The following is a 24,409-nucleotide window of genomic DNA, read 5'->3' on the forward strand; positions in this document are numbered from 1 at the left end:
TGTCTGTCTGGCTGGCTGGCTGGCTGGCTGTATGTTTGTCTGTCTGTCTATCTTTCTGTCTATCTGTCTGTCTGCCTGTATATCTGTCTGTCTGTCTGCTTGCTTGTCTGTCTGCCTGCCATTATGTGTGCCTGCCTGCCTGCCTGCCTGCCTACCTTTCTACCTGTCTGTCTGTCTGCCAGCCAGCCTCTCTGTCTTCTTGCCTACCTGCTTGGCTGGCTGGCTGGCTGGCTGTCTGTTTCTGTGTCTATCTGCCTGTCTGTCTGTACTAACTCCTGCTCCAACGTTTCACATGTCCATCTGCACGTTGAACCTGCAGAAGGTGTTTGGAACTATCTGAAGGTGATCCTGAAAGAATCTTCCGTCAGTCACGGTGGGACGGAGGGATCTCCTCCACCACCACAAGCTCAGGGCTTCCGATTGGTGAACTTCAGTTCTCTTCTTCTACTGAGGAAACGTTAGCGTCCACATTGACACTGTTAACTGATGCAGCAGCTTCCTGTTTTCTGTCACAGTCGTTACATGGAGGCTGATTGATCCAGATCTCCTGCTTCTCCTCCATCGTCTCTTCATCCTCCTCTATCTTCTCCTCTTCCTCGTCCTCCTCTTTCTTATCCGTGCTCTTCCTCTCCAGAGCCACTCACCATGAGTGTGGACGGGGACGCCCGCTGGCTGGACTGGGTCACCAGACAGTTTGAGAGCATCGCCGGAGACGACAAGGAGATCGACATCGATGAGTTCAAGACGGCCCTCAAAGTCAAAGAGGTCTCACACACACACGCACGCACACACACACACACACACACACACACACACACACACACACACACACACACACAATTTATTAAGACAATTTATGGATGTGTTTCTCATGTTGGGAAATCCATGTAGCACAATTTGCACTTTTGCAGCAACATTCAAGTTAATTTATTTTCAATCTTGTTTTTTATTTATTTATTCATGTATTTATATTCAGAAGGAAACATTTTATGCCATAAACTGACCCAGACACAGAGCTGCTGTGTGTGCTGACAGTATGTGTGTGTGTGTGTGTGTGTGTTTGTATGTGCACGCGCAGTCGTTCTTTGCCGAGCGCTTCTTTGCGCTGTTCGACTCGGACGGCAGCAGCACCATCAGTCTGGACGAGCTGCTCAAAGCTCTGGACCTGCTGATCCACGGCAGCGAGACGGACAAACTCAAGTTCCTGTTCCAGGTGTACGACGTGGACGGTCAGGGTTCTCATGCAAAAAAACACACACTCACACCCACAACCACACACACACACACACACACACAGTAGCCTTCAGACAGGAGGCTGACCAGTATGTGGAGATGTTGCCAATGTTCAGAGCCAATGCAAAAATTGCAGAACTCCCCTGCGTAGCACTATTCATACACACTAAATCCATTTATGTTTAATTTATACATTCCTATGAAACAATGTTGTGAGTACATTGAAAAAGACAACTTGTTCCCTTTGTTCTGAGGGTTGTTTTCCTCCGAGCCACCAGAGGTCAGTGCAGTCTCACACGGTACTGGCTGAAGGCGTTTTTTGCAATGTTTTAAGATGGAGTTAATTATTGTATATAATATATAGTTGTTGTTTTTTTTAACATGCCTGGGTTTTAAATTATTTTTGTATAATTTGCGTTCAACGCAATAAAATTAATTATTGGAAGTTGCAAGTTATGAGTAAAAGACGTATTTTGAGTTAACTCAACTCACCTTACGACAACCACCGATTTCTTTTTTAGTTTTCATGATCACTTCAGTAAGTCATAACTTCATTCCCACTATCAGCCATTAGCAGTTCCCCACTAGCGTAGTGAAAATGTGACTTTGGCCCGATTAAGGCGGGTGAAAGGCAGCAAGAAAGGTAATGAAATGTGTTGAAATCGCCAAACAAGAGTGTACATTTGACGATATCGGCACAGAAACATCAGCACAGTTTCGTATCTTGTCTTGTCTTGTGCTCGCAGGCAGTGGCTCCATCGACCCCGACGAGCTACGAACGGTTCTCAAGTCGTGCCTGCGCGAGAGCGCCATCTCCCTGCCGGAGGAGAAGCTGGACGACCTGACGCTGGCGCTCTTCGAGTCGGCCGACAAGGACCGGAGCGGCGCCATCACCTTCGAGGAGTTGAAGGCCGAGCTGGAGAACTTCCCCGAGGTGATGGAGAACCTCACCATCAGGTCAGCCGTCTGGAAGAAATCATCTTGATTCTGCACCAAGAAAAGTCAAATTTATTGATGAGAACAGATTTCATCCTTTTTCACCCCAACATTTTTTTTTTACAGTTGGTTATAGATAATGAAATACTATTATAAATAAACACATCTAAAACTGTAACTGTAGAGAACTAAATAATAATTATGATTATAATTATAATAACGCTTTTGAAAAAATACATAATTACTAACTATTGTCATGAACTACTACTGAACTTGTATAAATAATTGAAATTAAAAAATTTGAAAAACTAGATATCACTTTTTTACAGAACCTGTAGATTACAAGGTTTCATGTTTTTCTAGGACATGGGTGACAATCACATGTTTCACTGCAGTACAAACATAAATTCAACAAAATTGTCATGTACATACATAAATATACAACTGGTATCGGCACACATTTTACGCGGACGAATAGAGTACTCAGTCCCTGGTATCGGTACCGATACCCAATACTGGTATCGGGTATCAGTCGGTATGGATGCATCCCAAATAAAAATTAAATAAAAAGTAAGAACTCAAATGGCAAAATCATCTTAGAAAATAAATAATAAATAATAAAATTGGTTCTGTCATCACATAATGACAATCATCCGGAAATGTATTTGATATCTCATGACCACTGATTCACTTTGACTCTTTTTTAAAATGTACATCCCTCTGACTTCTCTGTCCCCTTGCCGTCCACCAGCGCCGCCAACTGGCTGAAGCCCCCCGACCTGGACCAGAAGAAGCGGCAGGCCCCTCGCTACCTGACCAGGGCCTACTGGCACAACAACAGCCGCAAGCTCCTCTTCCTCTGCTCCTACGCCTGCCTCAACCTGCTGCTCTTCCTGGGCGCCATGCTGCAGCACCGGCAGGGCGGTGGCTGGTACATGGTGGCCAAGGGCTGCGGCCAGTGCCTCAACTTCAACTGCACCTTTGTCATGGTACCAGTCCGGGGGGGCCCAGTCAGGAGCACTTCAACCATCCAACAACCAGGCAACGAGACACAACTCCTGTGTGTGTGTGTGTGTGTGTGTGTGTAGGTGTTGATGCTGCGGCGCTTCCTCACCTGGCTGAGGGCCACCTGGGTGGTGCGGGTCCTGCCCCTGGACCAGAACATCCTGCTGCACCAGATCGTGGGTTATGCCATCCTGGGCTTCACACTGGTGCACACCACTGCACACATCTTCAACTTTGGTAGGAGAGAGTCACATGGTATCTGGAAAGTGTGTGTGTGTGTGTGTGTGTGTGTGTGTGTGTGTGTGTGTGTGTGTGTTAAAACCACTGCATTGCTTTAGTTGTGAGATTCTTTTGGCTGTTTGTGTTCTGCTTATACAGTCTTATTTTTGTGTATTTATTTTTTCACTTGTTCTTTTGTCTCTTCAGCGGGCCAAACAAACAGGTTATTATTATTATTATTATTATTATTATTATTATTATTATTATTACAATAATAATAATAATAATAATAATAATAATATTTTATTATTATTATTATTATTATCATGACCTTTATTTCTACAGGTGCTGAGGAGAAACTCATTTACAGAACTGTCAAAAAAATTTTACAAAAAAACAAATTTGAAAAAACACAAACATTGAAAGAAAACACATTCATACAGCTAATAACCTTTGCACAGCGAATTCTAATGATGTTCATTTTGAGTTGCATAAACCTGAAGCGTTAACGTTGCTAAATCTTGCTTTAGCTCGCTTAGCTTGTTTAGCTCAGCATAACATGAAGCACCTTTCTCAGGAAAGAAGTGAGATGAGTCGACCGCCAGCTTTGTCTGGAGGCTCCTGGAACTGTGTGCCTTTCAATATTTAATATCTGGACCAAAGAGTCCAGGCCAGTGTGGTGGGCGTGCAGCTCTCCTGGTTCTACTGGAGCTTCTTCCGTGCAGGACCTTTGATCAGACACTGTTTACACCCTGAACTGGAGCCAAAAGCCGCAGGAGCTGGATGTTGCATTTCACCCCATTGTTATTATTGATTCATGTCTGAATTTTGTGTGTGTGTGTGTGTGTGTGTGTGTGTGTGTGTGTGCGTGCGTGCGTGCGTGCGTGTGTGTTTCCGCGCGTGTGTGTGCGTGTGTGTGCATGTGTGCGTGTGTGTCCGTGTGTGTGTTTCAGTGCAGCTGTCGGAGAGCAGGGAGTTCAGCCTGTGGGAGTACCTGCTGACCACGCGGCCCGGGATTGGCTGGGTGAAGGGCACGGCCTCAGTGACGGGCGTGGTCCTGCAGGTGGTCATCTGCCTCATGGTGCTCTGCTCCAGCACCTTCGTGAGGCGAAGCGGACACTTCGAGGTGAGCGAGCGAGGCCACGCCCCCTTCCCCCTATATAAACAGGAACTAAACTGGACGTGAACCAAGCCCCCAGAGAAGTTGCTCACCCAGCGCATATGCCGAAAAAAATGTTGACTTCCGTATTAATGGGCCCATAGAGTGTGTGCGCAGTAGTGTCACTTCCCATCATGCCTCTGTAACTCACATCGTGACGCAGCTTGCTGATTGGCCCGCTGTGTCCTCCACCGCCAGATCTTCTACTGGTCCCACCTATCCTATGTGTGGGTGTGGTCTCTGCTCATGGTCCACTGCGCCAACTTCTGGAAGTGGTTCGTGGTTCCCGGCTTGCTCTTCCTGCTGGAGAAGATTGTGGGCATCGCTGTCTCCCGGATGGGCGGCCTCTACATCGTGGAGGTGAACCTGCTGCCGTCCAAGGTGAGGCACCGGGACGTCCTGCTCATCCTGGTCGGGTCGACGTCACACGACTTGTCATTTGCATGTGGACACCTGTGGTTGGGCTTGTGCACGCCAGTCCAATTGCAAGTGTTTCCTTTAGCTGTCAATCATGAGGTTCCTGCCCCCTTTTCATCACAAAAATCACCCCCAGAAAAAAAAAAATCAAAACTCAAACTGTGCGGATCAGTGATTTCAACTTTCACGTTCCTTTGTCGTCAACTGTGTGTTTGCTGCTGGGTGAGTGGGCGGAGCCACTCTCTCTCTCTCTCTCTCTCTCTCTGTCTTCAGTTCTCGCCCGCCCCTGTGCTCAGGTGACTCACCTGGTGATCAAACGTCCCCAGTTCTTCCACTTCAAACCCGGCGACTACGTCTACATCAACATCCCGGTGATTGCCAAGTACGAGTGGCACCCATTCACCATCAGCAGCGCTCCGGAGCAGTCGGGTAGGCCTCGCTTTCCCGCCACCACCGGCCGCCACCGTCACCTTAAAGAATTCTTTGACACAGGACCTCATTTCCTGGTTGGCCAGTGTGCTGTTTATCAGTGGAGACTGTTTCAACACATTCCATCCAGCGTTTTTTAGGTTAGCAGAGTTGGTTTGTGCAAGGCTAGGGTAGCACGAGTCAATGGTTTCTACTAGCCTGCCAATATTACCCACTCCACAGGTAAATAACTGTAGACTATCAATGCAAATGTCTGCGTTGACAGAATAATGTTAGAAATAAAACTAGTCTTGAATCAGATTGCATTTTCAGGGACTAGTTTCTCAGCAGCTCTTCTATTTAGCTGCCTGTCGCTGATGAAGAGTACCGTGCAGCTTATGCCACAACTCGACAAAAAAAAATTCTGCCGCTGCTGAGAAACTAGTCCCTTAAAAAGCAATGTGATGATTGTGATGTAAGACTAGCCTAGCCAAGCTAGCAAGCGCTGCTGAAGCTGAGATGGTCTCCGCTGATCAACGTAAAAAAAATTTGGTCCTGTGTCCAAAACTCTGAAGTCTGCTCGTTAAGGATGTGATGGCAGCGGCTCCCACTTCTGCAGACACCCTGTGGCTTCACGTGCGCTCCATGGGCCAGTGGACCAACCGGCTGTACGAGTACTTCAGGCAGCCGGAGAGCCAGGCGGTCAGCAGCAAGAGACTGTCCACCAGCCTGCGGAAGCACCGGCAGCTGCTCAAGGCCCAGGTCAGAGTGTGGCCCAGCTCCGGGCTGGGAAACGGGTTTCACTTCCTCACCTGATCTGACCTGACTGACTGAATGACTGACTGGATGACTGGATGACTGAATTACTGACTTACTGACTGGCTGACTGACGAACTGGCTGACTGTCTGTCTCCCGTCAGGAGGAGCTGTTCAGCTCAGCTGGCTGCAACGGGGCGGTGGCCTCCACCGAGGACGACTCGGTGGAGCTCATGATGTATCGCCAGAACAGCTCCTGCTCCGATGTGGCCCCGCCCTCCACGCCCGGCTGTGGGGTCCCGGCGGGGCCCCCGGAGGACGACCTGGGCCCGGCAGAGCGGGGAGAGGCCCCGCCCCTCAGAGAGGTGTCCAGGACGTCAACAAGCATCAGCTGCTTACTGGGAGGGCCTTTTAAAACTCTCTCTCTCTCTCTCTTTACCTCTCTTGCCGCAGGTGTCTGTGAAGTTTGGTGACAATCACAGGTTCTGTAACATCAAGGTGAGTCTTCAGCGTCTCTTTGCCCCCCAGCCTTAAAAAAAGAGGTCAAAACCAACCCCTTTGTGATGTCACAAAGACAACTAAGAGCCCCTCTATGGTGATTGGCCACGCCCTCCAACAGCCAGGGGTTGACTCCGCTGTCTGAGACCACCTTATTTTTTTTTTGCTTGCTTCCAAACGGTCTGACAGACAAAGTGTTGGTTTTAGTTGCCGGCTGCCAACAGAGGGCTAAATGTGCTGCCTTGTGGAGAAGCTGGAGTGTTTTTGGGGGAAAAAATTAAATAATTAAGGAATTGTTTTTGACCCATTGTAATCTGGCAAACTGCAAGGATCACATGTGACTACAAGGTGGCGATATCAGGTCAGTACTAAAGACACGGATGACGTAAAATAAATAAATATAAAAAGCAGCTCTAGAACAAGTTGTGAAACAGAAACTGTTGAATGAAATGGAAATTTAGTATTTTTTTTAAGTTTCTCGATCGTTTCCGTGCCCTCTGACATTTGACCTTTGAGACGTACGTGTGAAGACTCCTCCCCCCCTTTGCTGCTCAGTGCTACGTGGACGGGCCATACGGGACGCCCACCAGGCAGATCTTCGCCTCGGAGCACGCCGTCCTGATCGGGGCTGGCATCGGCATCACGCCCTTTGCCTCCATCCTGCAGAGCATCATGTACAGGTGAGAAGGCGGGACTGCACTTCCCAGCGTGCATCGGGGACAGAGACATAAAACAAGCTCAAGTTGAGAGCACTTTTGCACGCGCGTTTCTCCATACAGAACCAGATTATGATCAAAACCTGGTGCAGCGCCCGCTCTTAATGCACAGTGATCTCCCGAGCTAGCAGGTGGCAGGGCACTGCAGAAAGAAGTGCTAAGAGCGCCACCCCCTGGCTGCCATTTTCTGGACTGACTTCATTCACTTAACGCCATCCACAAACCAATGGTGCTCCAGTTCTCTGTCCTGGTCAGCGGAGCTCCAGTGATGGTGCTGCTGCACTGGAGATAGCCAAGAACCTGCAGGGTTTGATTTGGTTGTTCATGCAGTGCAGAACTACGACATCTAGTGGTGAAATGGTATCACACAACGCCCCTTTAAATAATGATAACACTGAGTTTAGTTTTATGCAAAAAAATAAGTCATCAATTCCTGCCTAAAATAGAAGAATGAATCTGTGTTTTTTTTTTCTTTCTTCAATGTGTTTACATATCGGAAATATAAAAGGTAATGTTGCCTTCATGTCCCTGGATCCAGGTACCGCCGGAGGAAGCAGAACTGTCCCAACTGCAAATACTCCTGGTGCGAGAACATCAAGGACAGCGAAATGAAGCTGCGCAAAGTAAGAGATGGTGCAGCCGGCGCTGCTCATTTTTTTTTTAGGCCGCCTATGACTGTGTTCTGGACCCCGGACAGGTGGACTTCATCTGGATCAACAGGGACCAGAAGTCCTTTGAGTGGTTCGTCAGCTTGCTGACCAAGCTGGAGATGGACCAGGCCGACGAGGAGCCCGAAGGTGAGCGCCAGCCCCCCCGCCCCCTCCAATGGGGCGAGGCCAACCACTCACTGACCAGCTGCTCCCCTTCTTGGCCAGGTCGCTTCCTTGAGATGCACATGTACATGACGTCGGCGCTCAGCAAGAATGACATGAAGGCCATCGGGCTGCAGATGGCGCTGGACCTGCTGGCCAAGAAGGAGAAGAGGGACTCCATCACGGGCCTGAGGACCAGGACCCAGCCGGGGCGGCCTGAGTGGGCCAAGGTGAGGAGAGCCTCCTCTGCACAACGCTCGTAACCGATGTACGTGTCAGTCGGTCGGTCGTCACGGTGGTGTTGTTGTTGTGTGTCAGGTGTTCCAGAAGGTGTCGGAGGAGAATAAAGGGAAAGTCCACGTTTTCTACTGCGGCTCACCTGCCCTGGCCAAAGTCATCAAAGCCCAGTGTGAACACTTCAGCTTCAACTTCTATAAGGAGAACTTCTGAGGACGACCCCGGCTGTGTGTGTGTGTGTGTGTGTGTGTGTCTTGCCCCCCCCATACAACCGTGCGTGTTGTGTTTCCTGCCTATGTGGGTTAGCGGCTTATTCATGTATACACTCCATTCATGTCTCCACTTGTGTAGATTTCGTGGGGAATCATCTGTCGTTCTCTCCTTCTCTTCTCATTAAAACTGTAATGCTGACAACAAATGCTGTGCAATGAGCTTTTTAAATATACAAATATGATGAAACACACACACACACACACACACACACACACACACACACACACACACACACACACACACACACACACTAAATTGGTGGATAAATCATAGACTAGCTTCACGTTGTAAATAAGAAAAATAAGATAAATAAAACAAGTAAAGAAGTTGCATTCAGGGTGATAAATTCCTAAATTTACTCTTGAGAAATCTGACACACTTGTTGGCTTATGCACATATGGAAATGAATTGTCCCCCCCCCCAACATGATGGTACATCTAAAACAGTTAAAATGTTTTCGTATGACTTTGGTCCGCCCCCCATTTTTTATTTTTTTTATTTTTATTTTTTTTTATCAATTCAATCAAATAACCACACTTAACGCAATCTTCTCCAGGACTAACAGTCGATTTAAGAGTGCCCAGCTGTTTTTCCCCGTTTATGGTATTACCGGACCGTTATAGGAACGATTGGTTCCTGGCAAATTACATGTGTGCAAAAAACATTAATAAAGACTCCAGAAATTACATTTAAACTTGGTTCCTGAATATGGCTTGTGTCAGGGTGCGCTTTAGTTTGCGATCGGTGTTCTGTTGATTAGCCTAGGTGTATGACAAGCTAGCGGCTAGCTAGTTACGCAGTAGGAGCTTCGCGTCGGGCAGCACCACTCTGGACCAATGCCTTAGAAAACATATTTTTCTCCACCCTTAACCTGTAACCTGAACACTGTCCAATAAAATGGTCGGACGCGGCTCTTTGGGCTAGTCGAAAAACACCGATGTTAGCGATAGGCACCGTAACATTTGCAGCGGCCACATTTTCCGTTTTTTGGCCGAGCTAGCTCACCTGCTAGCGCAGCTACAGTGAACCGAAGATAGCCTGTTAGCAACGCCTATGATGGCACAAGCGGGGAGCGAGTCAGTAAAAGAAGGTAGGCCCTCATTTATTTTTTGGGAGCTGTCATTCAGGCCACTGGCGTAGAACGTTTTCCTCAGTAATTCAATTCCTTGTGTCAATCCACGTCAATTAATCAGAAAACACCGTCAATCACCCAGTCGATACCCCGTAGTCGCTCGGCTATATCCGGAATTAGCTCATTTAGCTTCGTGGCTAGCCACCTCAAAACGGTTCACAGGGCTATTTTGTCCCCTTTAAAATTACTATTCGCTCGTTTCGCCCTTCATTGCCGTGTAAGATTGACGTTGAGTCGAATGTCAGGCAACCCAAAGTTAACGCACCGCACGCGTTCAGTCATTTTTTTTTTAATCCAACCAACACCAGCTTCGGTTTGGAAAGAGGGGGTCGGAAAAAATGCTAACTGTTTGCATTTCAAAGGTACAATAGATGGCCAGTTGTGTGCTGTTTATTTTGGAGCGGCTTGCCTTTTAAAACCTGCGTTTTCACATCACGCATGGTGAGTCAAGCGGAGAGTCGTACCTGCGTGTGTCAAAATTTCAAGTTCGCTTTTTGCAACCAACAACTAATATGTAAATCCACATAAATAAATAATAATAATAATGAGTTTTCTTCCTTGTCTGATTAATGAGCGAGAGTGGTGATGACGTGTTTGCACTTGTATTTTTATTTATATATATATATATATATATATATATATTTTTTTTTTTAGCGTGTGGCCTTCTTGGATTGTGTCTACTGGCTCTCTGTTTGGACACTGTGTGTGTGTGTGTGTGTGTGTGTGTGTGTGTGAGGCGGAAATCAACTGTTAGATCGACCTCCTTGTGACAACAGCAGGGTTTGGGTTTCCCCTGCTGAAGTCTGACTGCAAACACCGGTCACTGGGAGCCAGTGGTGGCGGTGGGGTGTCACATGACCACCGCTGCATCCCAGGAGGAGGAGGTGGTATCGGGTTCTCGGACCCTCGGACCTGACAGAAGCCGTCGCACAGATGCAGAAAGGGAGCGAAGCGGCTCGCGACCTGCTGCTCGTGTCACTTCTGTTTTTGACAGACGATGTCGTGCCAGCTGTCCCACATTCAGGGCCTCATTCTGATGTGTTTTTTATACCCCCACCCCCGCGACAAGACAAGTCTTTTCATCCTGTGACGAATCTGCTCGTTTTGTTGTCACTCAGTACGTGTCTGTTGTTTGGTTTGGAAAGAAGCTGGTGTTTTTAGAGATGGGAACCTCACCGTCCCCTCCACCAGTTCCATCACTGACTCAACGTTCGGCTGCGGTGACTTTATTCATTCGTTAAACTGCGAATCTCAAAAATGCTCGTTGGAAGCTTTGCAGGGTGCTCAGTTTGATTCATTGCTTGTTTCTAAATCCAAAACCTGAAAAAAAGTAGTTGTGGAGGACTTTCTGATTGCTGTCCCAGCGAGTTGACGGGAAAGAGGCGAGAGTTTTAACTTGAGTTGCCGCGGTCCAGCCAAAGACTCGAGTCTGAGCGGAGCTCTGGGATCACTTGATCTCAGTGAGGCCGTGTTCACGTGCTCAAACTCTGTTTACACAACAGTGTCGTTGGCGCTGATGGGTTGAACAAATCAGAATCAGCAGATTTTTGGGGCATTTGGAAGGACAGTCCAAGTCCAAAACAGAGGTATTTAAAAGCTCATTATGAGTCATTTTTGTGGCCCTGTGTGTAAAGTCGGTCACGCTGAAGACGGATCAGAACCTTAAAGGGTTTAAACCGTTTTGCTGGACCATCTACCTGTTTGGAAGACGTGGTGCTCTCAGCGAGTGGAGCCAATGCCTCGTTGAGGGTGTGGTCTCCAACCTGGGAGAGGTATCGCTTCCCTTTGTGACATCACAGAGGGCTGGTTTCCAGAACTGTGCAATAAAGCAAGCAAGTGTGCCCCTTCTGAAAGCAGCAGCAACAGCAGAGCTCCAGGATGGATTTTGCTGATGGGACATAGAGGCCGAGCAGCAGTGCATGCTGGGATGTCTGGCAGAGGCATGAGACCCAGAAGCCCCAACCAGGGCCGCCCTGCCCGGATGGAGTCTAAACTCTGCAGTTCAGCAGAGTTCGGCGTGTTTCGCTCCCCTGACTGAGCTGGGATCAGATCCTGATTCTGCAACTTCAGAACCAGATCCTGGATCAGATCCTGGACCTGCTCTTCAGAATCAGATTCTTGGTCAAATCCTGGGGACCAGATTCTTCATCAGATCCTGGATCTGCTCTTCAGAATCCTATGCTGGGAATCAGATCCTTGATCTCACCGTCCCTCCCTCCCTCTCTCTCTCAGCCTAGACGCTGCATGGCGACGGACGGGCGGCAGTGAGCGGCCAATCAGCTGAGAGCAGCTTCTAGCGTCATGGCGTCGCGTCAGAGGAACTCGGTGCGGATCCTGTCGAGCCGGGAGCGCGGCTCCCAGTCGTTCGGCTCGCAGCGGCTCCTGCAGCTGCTGGTGGAGGAGAAGGTCCGCTGGATGAAGTGGCAGAGTCAGAAGGTGGAGCTGCCCGACAGCCCCCGCTCCACCTTCCTGCTGGCCTTCAGCCCCGACAGGTGAGAAGTCACCTCCAGGTCGCCTTCACTCACAGAGACCAGAGGAGGACCAGAACCAGACGCAAGTCTGTCTGGACTTTCAGAGCCTTGAACTGCTCTGCTGCTCTTCTCCTCACAGGACGCTCATGGCCTCCACCCACGTCAACCACAACATCTACATCACGGAGGTGAAGACCGGAAAGTGCCTACATTCCCTGGTGGGCCACCGCAGGACCCCCTGGTGTGTGACCTTTCACCCCACCATCCCCGGCCTGGTGGCCTCCGGGTGCCTTGACGGCGAGGTCCGCATCTGGGACCTGCATGTGAGTATCCAGGGATGGCCTCTGATTGGTCCTGGACCAGACCAGACTACTTCCTGTTGCGTTTGAGCCACTCTGACCGGCATCCCGGTGTTGATTGGTTAACACCTGACTATCAACAGAGCAATTTAAAAGAAACTTTTGGTTTCAAGTTAACTTTGGTTTTAAGCTTTTACATATGTGTATATATATATATATATATATATATATATATATATATATATATATATATATATATATATATATATATATACACACACACACACACACACACACACACACACACAAAAAAAAAATATTATATATTCACTTTAACATATATGTGTGTGTGTTATTGTATACTTATACTTAAGATTATTTTAAGACTTAAAGGCTTAAATGTATAATAGTGGATTATTTTTGCTGCTGTCCATATCGAAGGTATTAGTCCGTGATGTCATAAGATCGGTGCTCTTCATTTGAGTCCAACTTCCTGCTTTCAACAGGAGCTGTGAGCTAAATGTTCCTCATTAGACGTGTGTGTGTGCGCAGGGCGGCAGCGAGAGCTGGTTCACGGAGAGCAACGTGGCCATCGCCTCGCTGGCCTTCCACCCGACCGCCCAGCTGCTGCTCATCGCCACCAACAACGAGCTGCACTTCTGGGACTGGAGCCGGCCGGAGCCCTTCGCCGTGGTCAAGACGGGCAGCGAGACGGAGCGAGTGCGGTGGGTTTTCATCCCGAGGGGGTGTTGGGTGGTGGGGGGGGGGTCTTGTGGTCAGGTGACTTAACGCTGCTGCTGCTGCTGCCTCGACAGGTTGGTGAGGTTCGACCCGCTGGGACACAACCTGCTGACGGCCATCGTCAATCCATCCAACCAGCAGGTGAGCTGTGTGTGTGTGTGTCTGTCTGTGTGTGGGTGTACGTGTTTGTATGTTTGTTTGTGTGTGTGTGCACGAGCCGAGCCCTGACATCCCCGCCCCCTGCCCCTGTGTTCCAGAGCGAGGAGGACGGCGAGGTTCCCATGGACAGCGTGGAGATGCACCACTTCCGCCAGCGCTCCTTTCTGCCGTCGCAGCCGGTGCGCCGCACGCCCATCCTGCACAACTTCCTGCACATCCTGTCCTCCCGCTCGCCGGTGGGCCAGGGGGCGGGCGAGCAGCAGCAGCAGCAGCAACAGCAGCAGCAGCAGCAGCAGCAGCAACAACAGCAGTCGCGCTCCCTGGGCGAGGGCGAGTCTCCCAGCATGCCTCTGGCCCAGTACCTGGGCTCGGAGCGAGGCCCCGCCCCCTTCCCGGGCTGCACGCAGCACCTGGGCATGGTGTGCCTGTGCGGGCGCTGCTCCGGCGGCCGCGGCCAGGCGCCGGGGGCGGGGTCGGCCGACGGCCAGCGCCCCCACACCACCTCCACCTTCTCGTCGGCCCGCACGGAGCCCCGCCAGCCCCCCGAGCGGCCCTCCGCCTTCACCTCCGTCTACTACGGCGCCGAGCCGCACTCGGCCCCCCGGCTGCCGCCCGACTGGTCGCGCAGCCTGCAGGGCGTGCGGGAGGGCGTCGGCGGCGGGGTCGGCCCGGGCCTGCTGCTGCCCCCCAGGACCTCCTCCTCCTCCGTCAGCCTGCTGTCGGTGCTGCGGCAGCAGGACGCCTCCTCGCAGTCGCCCGTCTACACCTCGGCCACCGAGGGCCGAGGCTTCCCACCGCCGCAGCCGGGCGAGCCGGGCGCCGGGGGCAGCTCCGGCACCACCAGCAGCGGCCACCACCCCTTCTGGGACGGCGCCCGCGGTGGCGGCGGCGGCGGCGGCAGCACGGCGTCTTTCCGCAACGTGTTGCAGTGCAACCTGAGCCGCTACTTCCTGGAGTTCGACCGGCTGCAGGACCTGGAGGCACCGCTGCACGGCCACGAGCTGCTCAACAACAACCTGGACCCGGAGCGGCCCGGCCCCTCTTCCTCCTCCTCGTCCTCCCCCTCTCCCGCCTCCCCCGCCATCGTCCACTACCAGCCCCCGCTCCCTCCTCCCCCTCCTCCACCCGCCCCCCACAGCCTGGAGGGCGGTGCCCCGCCGCCGCCCCCCCGCGGCCACCTTAACCGCTGCCGCGCCTGCCACAACCTGCTCACCTTCAACCACGACTCGCAGCGCTGGGAGCGCACCAGCCAGGCCTCCTCCACCTCCGCCTCGCCGCTGGAGCCCGCCCCCTCTTCCTCCTCCTCCTCCTCTGCAGCTCCTCCACCCCCTGCTCCACCTCCTCCTCCTCCTCCTTCTTCCTCTCCTGCTCCGTGGCCGCTGGAGGAGGGCAGGAGGATGCTGGACACTCAGCCCCAGGACAGGAGGGTTCCCCCGGAGCCCAGCCAGCAGCCTCCTCCCCCACCTCCTCCCGGAGGGGGCGGAGGTGCGGGGACGGTGGCTTTCCCCTTGGCGGCCGCCCCGCCCGGCCCGCCCGGGGAGCAAACGGTGGGCCTGGTCTACAACCAGGACACGGCGCAGTGGGAGCGGGTGTACCGGCAGGCCACCGTGGGCCGCTCGGCCGACACACCGGAGGCCTTAAGCCAAGAAATGCCTGTTGACCCCCCGGACGAGGACTCGCTGAGGAGGTAACCTGTCTGCCTGTCCTGCGTTCACTCCTCTGTTCACTTCCTCATTCACTCCTGAGTTCACTCCCGCATTCACGTCTGTGTTCACTCCCGCATTCACTCTAGCGTTCACTCCTGTGTTCGCTCCCCCATTCACTCTTTTGTTCACCCCCGCATTTATTACTTGGTTCACTCCTGCGTTCACTCCTGTGTTCACTCCCTCATTTTCTCCGGCGTTCACTCACACGTTCACTCCTGCCGTGGCCCTTAGTTTCCCGCTTGCCGCTAAACTTTGTGCTCTTTGGAACAAACAGTTGACTTGCATCCATTTTCTTCACAGCTCTGACTCATTTCTGGTTCCCACCTGAAGACACTTTTTTCCTTTTTGTTCTTTCACAGACGCCTGCTGGAGTCGTCCTTGCTGTCTCTGTCCCGCTACGACATGTCGGGATCCAGAGACCACCCCATTTACCCCGACCCCGCCAGGTAACAATCAACACAATCAGAGATTTAACCAAAGCTTGTTGATAGTTTTTCTTCTTCCTTCGCTGTGATTGGAGGAGAGCTGATGTCGGCCGTCGCTAACAGCCCAGTGTCCCCGCCCCGCTGCAGGTTGTCTCCGGCGGCGTACTACGCCCAGAGGATGATCCAGTACCTTTCGAGGCGGGACAGCATCCGCCAGCGCTCGCTCCGCTACCAGCAGAACCGCTTGCGGACCATGTCCACCTCATCCGACAGCCCCGCCAGCAACGCCGGCGGCGCCATGGACAACAGCGACGTGGACTTCGAAGAGCTGGAGTGAGTCTCGCCGGGTCACACGACTTTAAACTTAAAGGGGGCGGTTCCGAATTTGGGACATGGGGAAAAAAACCTGGTTCCCTTGGTTCTCTCGGCTGATCTTCCAAAGGGGATAAAAACCCAAAACACTCCGAGATCCAGAGCCGTAAAATAATCCTCCCCCAGTCGCCTTTATTTATCTGACCCAGACTATTTTTGACCGGCGGTGGTTCAAACTGGGGCACCAGCTGATTTGATTTCCCGTCTCCGTCTCAACCCGTCATCTCTGCTCTGGTCACTGAAGCGAGCGTCAGGTTCCACCCTGACGGTTCTGATCCGGTTCTGCTCTGCCCACCCAGACTGTAGAGTCCTTCTCACTTCCTCTCTCTCTCTCTCTCTATGTCTCTCTCCCTCTCCCCCCCCCCCCCTGCAGTGACACCGGGGACCGGGCTAGACACAGGACGCCACGGAACGCCCGCATGTCGGCGCCCTCGCTGGGCCGCTTCGTCCCACGGTGAGTCGCTCTTCACCTGCTGCTCGTCACCTCGCCCGCTCTGCTTCTGTCCGGCTCCTGCACTCTGGCGGTGCTGACCGGGCCTTTCGCCTACTGGATAACATTAGAACCGCACCATCAGTCAATTTCACATCGCAACCAGGTTTATTAGCTGGGAAGATGAATTTTGTTGCCGTCACGAAGCCTTAATTTTTTTATCTTTTGATTTTGACTTTTGCTTTTTTTTTTTTTTTTTATTGAAGCAAAATTTTGGAATCATTTATCCCATTGTCTTTTGTAGTTTTGCCCAATTATTGGAATTAAATCGAAATCGAAAATCGAGTTTTTCATTGAAATAATTTCATTTTGTATTTTATTATTATTGGCTGACAAGGTGCAGCCGCGCACGCTGCTACAGTGTTTAATGCAGGGGTTGGGCAAACCTATTGACTGGTGGGCCCCAATGGGTTTTGTGTGACAGAGGGGCTGGAGCAGGAGCAGATGGATGGAATGTTTTGGTGACCCGCCTCATAGAAGAAAAGATATACCGTGGGTTGTGAGGAAACATGTGCTTTAATGTCATGGATGAAATAGAGCTATCCTATTACTTAATAATTACTATTAATATAATTTCCTCAAGTACCGCAGGCCAGATTAAAAATCTTACCGGGCTGCATAGGGCCCTCGGGTCACGTCTGATCGATGTTCTCGAGCTCCATGGCTCTACTTCCTGACCTTGTCACTCCCTCCTCCCCCAGGAGGTTCCTCCTCCCGGAGTACCTGCCCTACGCCGGGATCTTCCACGAGCGAGGGCAGCCGGGCCTGGCCACACACTCCTCAGTCAACCGGGTGCTCGCTGGTAAGAACGAACCTCCACACGTGAACCTCAACCTCCTCTTGTCCTGGTGCTCACTCTCTGGTCCGCCGGTGGCTCCCCTCTCCTCCAGGCGCCTCCATCGGCGACGGTCAGTCGGCGGTGGCCAGCAACATTGCCAACACCACCTACCGCCTGCAGTGGTGGGACTTCACCAAGTTCGACCTGCCGGAGATCAGCAACGGTATCGCTGCGCCGTTATTTCTTTTTTTTACAGATAACAGACGCACGCAACAGTAATTAAAACACACAGGGGGAGTTTAAAAGAAAAAAGACATAGATAGAAATCCAATAACACTGACAAACAGAAAAACAGAGTAACGAGGGAAGGCCAAGTAGACACTTCAACACAAAATAATACGATTTAGAAATCAATCACTGAAGGGATTCTAAAAGCGGGGTGACTCTAGTTTTTGACCCTTTTTCCGAACCTCCTGCCCAGCCTCCATCAACGTCCTGGTGCCCAACTGCAAGATCTACAACGACGCCAGCTGCGACATCTCGGCCGACGGCCAGCTGCTGGCCGTCTTCATCCCCAGCAGCCAGCGGGGCTTCCCGGACGAGGGCATCCTGGCCATCTACTCGCTGGCGCCGCACAACCTGGGGGAGATGCTCTACACCAAGAGATTCGGTACGCCGTCTGTCTGTCTGTCTGTGTGTATGTGTGAGAGACGGACCAACGGGCTAATAAGGCTTTTGCGACGCTTTTGAGTCACTTGAGACAATTGTTTGCAAAATGGGTTCATTGCTGGAAGCTGCAGTCACAGTGCCCCCTGCTGCCTCAGTCAGGTGATGAAAATCGCTCACTTCGGGCGTTGCATACGTGTGCCCGCTTGTGCACTCATCTGTCCGAATCATCCGCCAGCTTGAAGTGAGACACGTGATGGGAATGTGAAGCAGTCAAAGTGATCGGTTCAGACATTGAATCAGTTGCCGCTTCCAACGTCATTTGTCACCTGACGTTCCTTGGCACTGAAACGAGCCAGGCATCGTCAGGGATTGGAAGCTTCAGTTTCTCTCTCTCTCTCTCTCTCTCACCCTCTCTCTCGCTCGCCCGCAGGCCCGAACGCCATCTCCGTCAGCTTGTCCCCGATGGGCTGCTACGTCATGGTGGGACTGGCCTCTCGCAGGATCCTGCTCCACCCCACCACCGACCACATGGTGGCGCAAGTCTTCCGCCTGCAGCAGCCTCACGGCGGAGAGACGTCCATCAGGGTGAGGGAGTGGGCGGGGCCAGCGGCGGGTTGATCATTGAATTAGCTCCTGCTCGTCGGAAATAGAACCCAAGCTACCGCTCGTCTCTTCTTTTGTGCCTTTTCGATCCCGATTGCTCAGTTAAATTGACTTTAATCGTCCAGTTTGGCGTTAATTGCTGTTTGAATTTGAGGCTAAACAGGCAGCAGACAGGAAAAAGTTCAGACTCCAGAACGTCCTGCCAGGAAATGACAGGAAACGTCAACAAACCAATCTCTGTCTTCTGACGCTGTGTGTGTGTCTGTGTGTCTCTGTGTGCGTGCTGCCTCAGATGGTCTTCAACGTGGTCTACCCCATGGCTCCGGACCAGCGGCGCCACGTCAGCATCAACTCGGCCCGCTGGCTGCCCGACCCGGGCATGGGTCTGGCCTACGGGACCAACAAGGGTGACCTGGTCATCTGCCGGCCAGTGTGAGTCTACGCTAACACACACACACACACACACACACACACACACATGATGTCCCACAGTCCAGCGGCTCTCAACTGGTACCGACCAAGTCTCAGGAAACACTTTTTTTTTCCCTAATCGCGAAGTCTCGACCCAAATTTATTCTACAGCGATTAAATTTATTCCACAATAATAGCAAGATTGTGCAACAATACAATGATGCAATATTTATACAAAATTCATCCAGTCGTCAAATGAATGAATTGAATTGCCAGTATTGCCGTATTGCCAGTCTGGTATCCACTTCTTATAATACATCCATGACCAGTTCTCATCTGGTTAGCTAACAGGAGGTTTCAGCAGCTGGACCGACACCCCTCCCCTCGCTCTGTTTACCAACAACCCCCCGCCCCCCCGCGCCTCTCGTCCCCCGGGCCCCAGAGCGAGAACTGCACTGATGTAATTACCCTAATGGTCGAACCACACAGGAAGTCCACTAATTGGAAAAAGGTCAATTAGAGCCGCTAACGAGGTACTGCTCTGGGTGTTTCCACGAAGAGAAGCCCCCCCCCCCCCGCTACTTCCTGAGTGGAAGTAGTGGAAGCGAATTAGCTTGTGTTAATGTGTGTGTGTGTGTGTGTGCGTGCGCAGGTTCTACCGCAGCGACGGCGAGAGCCCTGCAGAGTCGAGCAGCGAGCCCCTGTTCTCCGTCAACAACAGCGGCACCACCAGCCGGACCCGAGGTTCCGACCGACCGGGGTGAGGAAAAACTGGCTTTCAAACCGCGGCGCTCGGGATTCGAACCTGCAGCTTTGTTTCCTCAGCGATCAGTCAGTCCGAGTCGCTCTGAGCTGCTCTTGGTGTCTCCAAATTGGACAAACCACCATTTAAATTGAATTAAATTTAGCTTTTAGCCCTGTGTTTGCAGCCTCCCGTTAAAAACCAACGCTCATGTCGGAGCCTCCCTCATGTTCCGGGGTCACTGACTGTGACTGACTCGCGCTGCTTTCAGGCCCAACCGCTCCGGCTGGCGTCTGGACCGGGACATGGGCCTGATGAACGCCATCGGCCTGCAGCCCAGGCACCCGGCGCCCTCGGTGACATCACAGGGGACCCAGACGCCCGTGGTGGAGCTGCAGAACGCCGAGACGCAGACGGAGCGGGAGCTGCCGGAGCCCAGCAGCAGTAGCAGCAGCAGCAGCAGCAGCGTCCCGCCGCCACCGCCGCCTCCAGAACCTTGTACGAAGGTTTATCCAGTGGCTCCTGGTGACCTCTGACCCTGGTCCACATGTACTGACCTTTTGACCTCCACAGTTGACGCAGCTGACGCTCCGTCCACCAGTCGAGCGGCGGCGGGACAGACGGAGCCGCTTCAGAGCAGCGGCAGCAGCAGCCAGGCCGAGGCATCGACGGAGGCCAACGGCTCCACCACCGGTACACACACACACACACACACACACACACACACACAGCTGGTTGATGTGATGGAGCCGTGACTCCTCCCCCCTTGCCTCTCATTGGTCCAGGTGTGTCTCCAGACTCGGTGTCAGGCGAGGACGCGCTGACGCGGATCCGGCGGCTGATCGCCGAGGGCGGCATGACGGCGGTGGTGCAGCGGGAGCAGAGCACCACCATGGCGTCCATGGGCGGCTTCGGCAACAACATCATCGTCAGCCACCGGATCCACCGCGGCTCGCAGACGGGCTGCGGGGCCTCCAGGGCGCCGGCGGACCCCGCCTCCGGACCCCCCGGCACCCCCGGCCCTTCTACCTCAGGTCCCCTCCTCATGGCCCAGACACAGGGGCCCCCCGCCCCCACCTGGGGCCCCCAGGTGCTGCCGGAGCCCCGGGTTCCGCGGGGGTCTCCGCCGCCGCCCTCGGACGTCTCGCTGGTGGACTTGGACGACTTGTTTGACGGGGGGCGGACGGACGAGGACTCCCTCCTGCCGGGGCCCCCCTCCTCCTCCTCCCTGCTCCTGTCTTCCCCCTCCCCCTCCTCCTCCTCCTCCTCCTCCACCGCCTCCCACAGCCCCCTGGCTGGGGGCGGGGCCGGGGGAGGGGGAGGCACCGCCAACAGCTACCCCGACGACCCGTACAGCAGGTAGTCGGCCCCTCCGGACGGTCCAGCAGGGGGCGCTGCTCCAAGCCTTATCTCACTGCGACATGGGTGCTGCTCTGACTCCCGCTCCCCTAACGTACACACTCACAAGAAAAAAATAAAGAAGGGCCATTAGGACACGCCCCTTCCTCCCACCCATTAAAGGCACCCCTCCCCAGACTGACGCTGAATAGGCCCCGCCCACAGGAGGCCGTGGGGGGGCGAGGCGAGGTCCCCGCTGATTAAAGTGCCATGTCTGTCTGTCTGTCAGAGAGGAGGGGGGCGGGGCCTCCCACGCAGTCAACCCCCCCCCCCTCCCCCCTCACCCCCCAACGTGCTGCATTCGGTGCCATGTGACCATGTGAAACTTTGATGTGATTGAAGTGTTGAAAAAGTGAAGTGAGCACTACTTTCTTCTTCTTCTTCTTCTTCTTCTTCTTCTTCCCCCCCTCCTTTTTTCTTTTTTTTTTAATCTGGTGTCTGATGTCGGTGGACGCCCCCCTCACTCCCCCACTACCCACCCCACCCCTCACCCCCCTCGAGGACGGCCAATCATGACTGAACACACCGCTGAGACTGAACTTGCCGACCGCATTAAGAAGCCGCCTGGAGTTTTATTTTGAAAGGCTGAAGAGGAAGGTGACAATTATTATTATTTTTTTTTCGTGGAAAGGGGGCAAGGAAGTGGGGGGGGGGTGATCATGATCACCCCTCCCCCTCTTCTCTCCCCCCCCCAACCCTCTGAGCTTACACACCACACCCCCTGTCTGTTGCACTAAAATATGTGTGTGTGTGTGTACCTGTGTGTGTGTGTGTGTGTGTCATGTGACCGTATGGACTGGCTGCTGTGAGCAGGAAGTGCAGTTGGAAAGATTTTAGATTTATTTATCAGCGCCTCGTTTTTTGTTTTGTTTTTTTTGTTTTGTTTTTTTTTTCAAAATAAACGGGAAAAAAAATCTCCATACTTAAATCTGTAAAAGTCTTAAGAGATTTCTCCAAAAAATGTTCTTCCTCTGATTCAAACAGTGTGAGTGTGTGAGTGTTTCCACTACAGGACGTGAGACCTGGATGAAGGTGGCTGAAGACAAACGGTGTTAGTGTCATATTTTTTTTTTTGTTTGTTTTGGTCTTTTTGCTCCGCCCCTCCTCAGTGGGCGGGGCTGAGCAGCCTCTCTCTCTCTCTCTCTCTCTCTCTCTCCCTCTCTGTTGGCGGTGGTTAAAGCCGGACTTGAACCCCCCTGGTTTCAGATCGTCGTCGAAACGTTTCCTCGATTTTTCGACTTTTGTTTTTCGACTTCCTGTCGTCAAAACCACATGTTGTATATATCTATATATAGATATATATATACATATCCGAACGGAATCACTTGACATGAGTCAAGCCAGCCACAAGGCAGCGGCAGCAGTGCAACGCCACCATTCCCACGGTGGCCAAGCGGTGAACTACAATTGAACTTCCTTTCTAGAAGTTGTTGAGCTGGAAGAAGCTGCTGCGAGTCGAGTGTTTGAATGAGATACTTTTTTTTAAAAAACAAAAAACAAAAAAACCAAACTGGTATAAAACGGAAGCTTGTGGAAGCTTGGAGAGGAGGAAGCGACGTTTCTTACTGTATTAATGGGTTCGGCTGAAGGTTGGCAAAGGTCATCGGTGGAGGAGACGTGTAAATAATAACGATAATAATAATGGTGAGAAGTAAATGATGATGTCTGCGCCGCTAGTTGGAGTCCTGATGTTACTGGAGAGACGGAGTCGCTCGCCCAGTTCCTGTGGTGGGAAAGCAAAGTCTGATTGGTCGCTCTTTTCTGTCTTGTCTTTCTCTTGCTGGAGGCCCTTTCTCCCCATGAACCCCCCCCGACCCCCTCCTCCTCACAGAAGAAAACTTGAATTTTTTTTTTTTTTTTTTTTTGATCAAGTGCTCCTTTTTTTTTTTCTGTTTCCTGTCGAGACTGTACAGCCGCCGGCGCTCTGCCCGCTGCCTCTTTTATTCAACATGTGCTTAAGACACGCAGCTGCAGACAGTGTTTAAAGTGTGTGTGTGTGTGTGTGTGTGTGTGTGTGTGTGTGTGTGTGTGTGTGTGTGTGTGTGTGTGTGTGTGTGTGTGTGTGTGTGTGAGAAACGGACCTATGCGATTGAAGACCCGCCCACTTCCTGTCTGGGGTTTACTCTCAGCAGGTGAGTCCAGGTGAGACCCGCTCGGTGATCTGAATGCTCCTCCTGGATTTACTTGATTAACGGACATTTTTCAAAGAGAAATTACTCAGTTGTTCAGTGCGTGCGTGTGTGTGTGTGTGTGTGTGAGTCCGTGTGCGTGATGTCGGCGCGATGGTTACGGCTGCGTCGTCACATGACCCCCATGTGTACCCGTCTGTCTGTCTGTCTGTCTGTACAGCAGCGACTCTTTTGCTTTGACTTTTAGACGTGATATAATTAAAGAGCTTTGAGAGATTTTTTTCTTTTGCCGTGACTGGATCAACTGGTGTGTGTGCGTGCGTGTGTGTGTTCTGAGCGCCGATGCTCTTCGAGGGACAGTTCGCCCACGTTGGAAACGTCGTCTCATCTCGTTGCATCGGAATTTTGCGCAATTCCTTGGCGACTTCCGCTCAGTCTGCGCCCGATGTTTGAAAATGAAACACACACATCCAGTGTGTGATGTGGACGACACGTGGAGACACTTGCTACGTTCAGACTGCCGGCCAAAATCACATTTATTTATTTTTTTAGCCCATCCAGATTGAAGCCGGATGGCTCTTTTGTAGTCTGAACAGTCACAAATCAGGATTGAATCCATCTTCGGGAGGTTGTTTCTGCTCCGACGCCGTTGCTACAGCAGCCTGTCAGATGGGGCAGTAATGTGGCCCGGTGTGAGCAGAGCCACGTCCCATTTGGAAAAGCAGTATGTGTGTTGTGCGGATTTGAGAAGGAATCTGATTTGAATCAGATTTGCCTGCAGTCTGAACGCAGCGCCACTGTGGCCACTAGTGGTGTGAGGGATGACGTTCCAGTTTTGGGGGAACTGTGCCTTTAAATGTGCCGTAGCTGTGACTGAACAGCTTCACATCGACCCTGCAGAGCATGTGATCAGCAACTAGAGATTTATCCTGATGATTTATATTATTATTATTGATGATTAGTAAGAGTTTGATGGCTTTTGCAGTAATATTTAAAAAGTGAGTTTGAAAGAAAATATAATTATTAATTTTTTTCTTTTTCCTGATTTGTTAGTCAAGTGTGACACAAAAGAACTATATCTCTGTCTGTCTGTCTTTCAGTCTATTTATCTCTCCATCTATAGAGATAGATAGATAGGTATGCTGTACAGGTAAAGCTAAATATATATATGGACTGATAAAGTTATATACACACGTATATACTGATAAAGTTTTG

At 51.8% G+C, this 24,409-nt stretch overlaps 2 protein-coding genes across 2 annotated transcripts; both read left to right on the forward strand.

Annotated features, from left to right (window-relative positions):
• Window positions 1-612: 612 nt before the first annotated feature.
• Window positions 613-8,643, forward strand: nox5 (NADPH oxidase, EF-hand calcium binding domain 5). The gene is made up of 16 exons (XM_076028550.1): window positions 613-765; window positions 1,079-1,229; window positions 1,980-2,190; window positions 2,921-3,158; window positions 3,258-3,411; window positions 4,347-4,519; window positions 4,751-4,933; window positions 5,266-5,398; window positions 5,997-6,139; window positions 6,298-6,498; window positions 6,587-6,631; window positions 7,187-7,311; window positions 7,886-7,970; window positions 8,045-8,144; window positions 8,223-8,389; window positions 8,478-8,643. The coding sequence occupies exons 1-16, from the start codon at window positions 646-648 to the stop codon at window positions 8,607-8,609; spliced, it is 2,361 nt and encodes a 786-aa protein (XP_075884665.1). The 5' UTR covers window positions 613-645; the 3' UTR covers window positions 8,610-8,643.
• Window positions 8,644-9,408: 765 nt separating this feature from the next.
• On the forward strand, window positions 9,409-23,471 carry ambra1b (autophagy/beclin-1 regulator 1b). Its single transcript, XM_076028694.1, has 18 exons — window positions 9,409-9,759; window positions 12,034-12,293; window positions 12,412-12,595; window positions 13,124-13,296; window positions 13,387-13,453; window positions 13,570-15,158; window positions 15,537-15,623; window positions 15,750-15,935; window positions 16,348-16,428; window positions 17,166-17,266; window positions 17,355-17,465; window positions 17,724-17,912; window positions 18,342-18,496; window positions 18,807-18,946; window positions 19,578-19,685; window positions 19,939-20,165; window positions 20,241-20,360; window positions 20,453-23,471. Exons 2-18 carry the CDS (start codon window positions 12,103-12,105, stop codon window positions 21,028-21,030), a joined length of 4,287 nt encoding a protein of 1,428 aa, XP_075884809.1. The 5' UTR covers window positions 9,409-9,759; window positions 12,034-12,102; the 3' UTR covers window positions 21,031-23,471.
• The last annotated feature ends 938 nt before the right edge of the window (window positions 23,472-24,409 follow it).

The sequence above is a fragment of the Nelusetta ayraudi genome, unplaced genomic scaffold (assembly GCF_046127955.1).
Source record: "Nelusetta ayraudi isolate G7.1 ecotype Tasmania unplaced genomic scaffold, CSIRO-AGI_Nayr_v1 ptg000026l, whole genome shotgun sequence".
Taxonomy (NCBI): domain Eukaryota; kingdom Metazoa; phylum Chordata; class Actinopteri; order Tetraodontiformes; family Monacanthidae; genus Nelusetta; species Nelusetta ayraudi.